The sequence below is a fragment of the Arachis ipaensis genome, chromosome B7 (assembly GCF_059453495.1).
Source record: "Arachis ipaensis isolate K30076 ecotype BB chromosome B7, ASM5945349v1, whole genome shotgun sequence".
Taxonomy (NCBI): domain Eukaryota; kingdom Viridiplantae; phylum Streptophyta; class Magnoliopsida; order Fabales; family Fabaceae; genus Arachis; species Arachis ipaensis.
In genome coordinates this window covers 13,294,633-13,300,792 of record NC_142442.1, presented here as the reverse complement: position 1 = coordinate 13,300,792, position 6,160 = coordinate 13,294,633, and the positions used below count along the sequence as shown (strand labels likewise).

At 30.2% G+C, this 6,160-nt stretch overlaps 1 protein-coding gene across 1 annotated transcript; it reads right to left on the bottom strand.

The window, feature by feature from the left end:
• Positions 1 to 204: 204 nt before the first annotated feature.
• LOC148550372 (uncharacterized) lies at positions 205 to 2,450 on the bottom strand. Its single transcript, XM_088494468.1, has 2 exons — positions 2,345 to 2,450; positions 205 to 872 (listed from the first exon to the last, which is right to left on the bottom strand). Exons 1-2 carry the CDS (start codon positions 2,448 to 2,450, stop codon positions 205 to 207), a joined length of 774 nt encoding a protein of 257 aa, XP_088350594.1.
• Positions 2,451 to 6,160: the final 3,710 nt, after the last annotated feature.

Here is a 6,160-nt window from a genome sequence, read left to right as displayed (position 1 = left end):
CAATACCATTGTTGTTCTCTTTCGCACATTTTCTTGTTACGTGCCCAAAGCAGCTACATTTTTCACAAATTAAATTCAAGTGCTCACAGAGGCGGAGTTAGAAATTTTTTTGGGAGGGACCAACATGAAAAATATAAGTTAAGAAGAACGAAAAATTAAAAAAAAAAACTAAATTAAAAATTGAAACTTATACATACATATTATTTATTTTGGGGGGCCATTGCCCCCTTCTCTATAACGTGGCTCCGCCACTGAGTGCTCATATTCTATGTCATAAATATGATCATCAACTTGAATTCTCTTTATGACTGGAAGTTCCAAGTTGATTTGTATACATGCTCTTGCATACTTTTCCCTTTTCGCAGACTTGGTGGATAAGTTGATGCGGATCGATTTTCCAACCGCTGACGCAATTATTTTCATGGCTCTCTCTTGATAGTAATTAATGTTTAAACATGTGATCCTTATCCAAACTACGGTAGACTCAAATGTGTTTTCACAAGGTCTGAATGAAGAACTCCAAGGTTTAACCGCAACATAACTACCAGTAATCATCCACGGTCTTCCAAGGAGAATTTTTTCTCTATCCTCCAAGAGATCAGATTTGACTAAGAAATAGCAAAAACCGACATCTAGTACCTCATATTCTCCTTTGGTTATCCAGACACCTTTAAGCTTGTGCATGATCGCCGTATAGCTAAAAATTTTTCCAAGAACTTTGATCATGATAGCAGCTTTGTAGGACTTTACTAATATCTCTTTTGCTTCTTCAGTGAACGTCACAGTTGGTATCTCCAAGTCACCTTTCTTATTGACTACTATAGCTATCTTATCCCCATCAAGAGAATCAGCAACCTCCAAAACTCTCCTTGCTGAAGTATCAACAACTTTATCCTTGAACGATACCCTATGATTTTGAATCTTGTCACTGTCCCCTTTAGTCCCCTCCTTTTCACCTTATGTATACCCTACTCCGCTCTTTCCTTTATTGCTTCTGGTGGCATGGCTGGCTATCTGGCTATGTGCGACCCTCGAAGACTCTCTCCCGCTCTCACGGCTCTCCATAATTAGTATAATCAAACTAATTTTAAATATATATATATATACATATATATATACCGGATTTAACATTGACAATTAATCGTGTACTATCAAATTAGTAAAAATAAAAAATTTTTAAATTAATTATTTAAAATATTATCTAAATATATAAATTTAATTAGATAATTATGTAAATTATTTTATATTATTCATATATCAAAATTAAATTTATATAATTTATTAAAAAATATTAAAAAGACTAATATTTTTAGTAGAAACAAATAAAAAGATTATCAATATTAGTTTTAATATAATAAAATAAAATAAAAATATTAATCACTAGTATAAAATTTATATTAAAAATAAAATATATATTAAAATAAACTAAATAATATATGTATTTATATAAATATATAATGATTAATTTTAGTGACTAACTTTAGTGCACAAATAACATTCTTATTTATTAACAGAGTATTAAAATGTAATATTTTTCTTTGTCCAAATTCGCTTAAGAAATCATTATACCATCCAATTTACCACTAAGAACGTTTATACGTTTAGATTAGAATAGTAATGGCTCATTAATTTAAAAATATTGAAACTACTCATTTAAAATGTGTTTATATATTATTTTTTTATCATATTTTTTTAATTTGACAGGTCAAAAACTAATTTGTCACGAATTTGAATTCTATTTAAAAGTTTGTTGTTGATAATAGATTGTTACATGCACAAAGACGGAATTCGAATATTCAATACTTACTTAAGTAGACCAATAAATTAACCATTAAACCAACTCAAATTAATTTATAAACTAAGCAAAACTAATAAATTATTATACACATAAAATAAAATTTAAATTCTTAATATTTATTTAAGTTGATTAGTAAATTGAGTTAAATAGTGTTTATATACTATTTAGTTTAGCGAACTAAGAGCTAAAAATTTGAAATTTGTTGTGAGAGAGACATATAATGGTCAAAAGTGATGGTTGTTTATAGCACATTTCAACACAAGTATAATGATGATATAAATTAGAAAGGTTCATTTGGCCACATAGACAAAGATAGAGAAGATACTAAATCCTGAAGCAAAAGATTACAAAATGGTGATGCGAAACTACATAGAGATGACTGCAATGATTTTTTCCCAATGAGGGAGATGGGGATGGGCATGAGTTTCTTGGTTCAATCAATTTTGCTAAGGCATGAGCGTGATGATTGATGAGAAGGGCCATATATATTACATTTCATTGCATACATACATACATACATAACAAGAATGATACGTCACCACTCACCAATTACCTTGTTTTGCACATGCACATGCACATGCACATGAACCCCCAAGGCTTCTATTTCTAGTCTTCTACCACCCTCATCAAGCTTCATACAACACCTTCTCATGTCACTTGTGGGTCACACTACTCCCTAACTACTTTTCCCTTCATACACCAATGGGCCCCACCCCATTGTTTCTGAGCGATTTTTTTTTGTTTAACAGAGTATTAATTTAAAAAAAAGTATAGGATACTAATATATAATTTATTGTCAATAATAATTAATTATTATATTTTAAATACATATATAAAGAGACACATTCAGAAAATATATCTATAAAGATATTTTTATTAAACACAACTATAAAAAAATATTTTTATTAGACACATCCACGAAGACACTTCTATGAAACACAGTTATAAATAAGAGTTGGCAAAAGTTGGCAGATATGCTGTTGATAACGTAACGGGACTGATTAATTTTAATCCTAAAAAGCTTCAGTATTAATAATGTTAACTATAAAATATAAATTAACTTAATATTATTAAAGATAATTTCATGAGTTGGTTTGATAAAAGTATCCTTGATTCCTTAGATAGTTTTTTGGAATGTTTTAAATAATTTTGTGGAGTTAATCCAATTTGCGCTTTTATATATATAATATTAATGCGTTACTTGAAAAAGAGAAATGTGAAAAATAGATTTGAATCTATGATATCCAAATGTCTTAAACTGTTGTACTGAACATCTTTTGACGATTAGAGATATTTATAAGGAGTTTCGACGTTAAAATCAGCAGGTGTATAATTTGAATGATTGTAGCTTGAATTGGAAATTATCTTAATTAAAGAGGTATTTAACTGGTTATAGAGTGAATGGTGTAGTTGACTGTTTTAAAGTTGGTGGATTTCTACAGATAAAAAAAGGTTCTCTCTTTTATTGTGTGGGTAATTATTGTTGGATAAGAGGTGATTTTGGTTTGTTCTCTAAACTAGATTGAAGATCGGATATAAAATATTTGGTTCGAATTTGATCACTTACTTGTTTGTTGGGTCAAGTAGGGTTAAATTGGCATGGATCTGAGTCTGACCCAACAACTCTTAGTAATATATTTCAAGTACTTAAACAATTAAGTTATTTTAACTAAGTCTATCCAACTTAAATTTATATATGCTCATATGTTCTTATTTTCATTCTCATTTTTTTTTTCTTCTTTGACTTTCATTATCTTCATCTTCATGATTATTAATATCTCTTTCTCTTTTTCTTTTTTTTTTTTCTTTCTCTTCTTCTTCCTTTTTCTTATTCTATTTCATTATCTTTTTTTTTTGTTTGATATTTTTCTTTTTTCTTTTTTTTTATCCTCTTCTTTCATTATCATCATTATCACCACTAGCTACCACTATCACTACCACCACCACCGTTATTATCATCTTCTTTTTTTTAATTCAATATCACACAATTAGTTTAACAATAACAAAAATAAAATAAAAATTTTCGGTTAACGACACAAAAAATTTATTAAAAATAACACTAGAATTTTTTATAAATAATATAAAAATCTTTAAAGAATCATAAATCCAAAATCTTAACTCAATCAACCAGCAAAATATATTTAAATGTATTTTAGAACAAAAAATTACATCAATTTGTTACAAAAGACACAAAAATAATTAGACTTCTTATATATGATTTCAATTCTGGCGAATTAGCGATAAAAAAAATTTGTTAAAAAATTTTCTGTGTCATGTTTAAAAAATTTTGGTACTAAAATTAAGAAACTTTCTATGTGACGGTTAAAATATTTTTGTATTATTTTTTTAATAAATTCTATAAAATTCAAAACTCCTCTTCTTCTTGTTTCATTTTCTCATAATCATTCTTGTTTCACCTTATTATAAAAAATTTGTGTCACAGTTAAGAAATTTAAGTGTCAAAATTAAAAAATTTTATATATCACTATTAAAAAGTTTCGGTACTATTTCTTACACAATTCAAAACTTTCATTTCTCTTTCTTCTCTTCTTTATCATCATTATCGTTATCATCATCTTTTTCTTTTTCTTCTTCTTTCATATTTTCATAATTCTTTTTGTTTCTCCCTCTTAACAAGAATTCCTCCGCCATAGTAAAAAATTTCGGTGTTATTTTTTTATAAATTTTACATAATTTAAAATTCTTCTCTCTCTTCCTCTTCTTTATAATTATCATCTTTTTATTCTTTTATCTTTTTCTTTTTATTTTATATTCTTATAATTCTTTTTGTTTTACCTTTTTAACAAGAATAAAAATAAAAAAAATAAAAAATACTACAATAACTAATGAAAAAAGTCAAGGTTGCGAGAACCGAACCGGTCAAGTGACCGGTTTAATGGTTCAATGGTTCAACCGTGGTCGAACCGTGGTTAAACCGTTTTAAATAATATATATAACAAAATTAATAAAATTTAATATACATGTAAATATTATAGAAACTAAAGGAACTTATTATAAATATTTGTCCATTTCAGTGTAAAAGAAACCTACAGATCATAATTAATCAATTTCTTTCTTCATTCTCAAATTCTCTTTCACTCTCTCTGACTTTTTGCACAACAATAAACTGGTGCTACAAAATTCTTCTATCCAGGTTCATCATCTCAGAACAATTTTCCTTTACCTCTAATCACATCCTTGGCAACAACATACACTTCTTGTTTTTGGAGGCCAGAACCCAAAAGATCATGTTCAAGAATCACAAAAAAGAAATCAGAATAACAAACTTACATGGAAAGTCAAACCACCAGCAATAAAAAATTCAAAATCACAAAAATTTTAACAAAAATTTCTAATCAAATATTCAACCATAAAAACTCGAATCCAAACACAGATAACTCAGCATCCAAAGTTAGAAAATCCAAAAACAGAAAAAATAAACAAAGAATTCATACTCAGCAATCAGCATCCAAATTAAATTCAGAATTATATCACCAACCCCCTAACTCAGAACACAAAATTAACAAAATTAACAACCACTGTTAAAATCAACCATCAACCCCAACTCAGAATTTCATCAACAAAATTAACTCTGCAAAAAAAAAAAAAATCAACAGAATCATTCAAAACAACCATTATTTCAGAAAATCAGCAACATCATAAATTGAAGTAGCACGCTTACCAGCAACGAGGGAGGAACGGACGTGACGGCAAGGAGGAAAAAAATTCAGCTCGGACAGAAAGAGAAGGAGAAAGAGGGCTCGAGGACAACGACGACAGAGACTGCGACGTCAACAGCTCCAAGCAGATCTTTGAGAGGCGACGACGGCAAGGAGAAGCAACGTCTGCAACGGCGACGAGACACGGTGCGGAGAAAACAGGCAGCAACGAGAAGACTGACGGAAGCAGAGAAGAGGTGACGGCCAGAAACGATGAGGAGCAGGGCGAGGAGGGGAGAAGCACCGACGACCCACGATGAGGAGTGGATAGCGGTGATGGTGGCGGACTGGCGGCTGCTCTTCGTTGGAGTTGGAGGAAGATTGGAAGGAAATTAGGGTTGAGGTGTGGTTAGGTGAGGGAGTGAACAAAAGGGGTTGGGGCGGGGTTCACATTCAGGGTTTTCATTTTTTTTTTTTAGAGATAGAACGACGCCGTTTAGGGGTTTACTTTCAAACCAAAAAACCCGCTAAAAAATCGGACGGTTCTACCGGTTCACCGATTAACCGTCAATTTGACCGGTTTTTCACTGATTTTTTGCCAAACGATTTTTAACTTTATCCGGACCGGTGACCGATTCCCGGTTAATCCGGTTGAACCAGCCGGTTCGATTCGGTTTTCAGAACCATAGAAAAAACTAATCAA

Coding starts and splice junctions, on each gene's coding strand:
- LOC148550372 (XM_088494468.1), bottom strand. CDS start 2,450: ATGAGAAGGTGTTGTATGAAGCTTGATGAGGGTGGTAGAAGACTAGAA. Junction 873..2,344: donor TGTGCAAAACAAGGTAATTG/GTGAGTGGTGAC, acceptor TTGATACTTCAG/CAAGGAGAGTTTTGGAGGTT.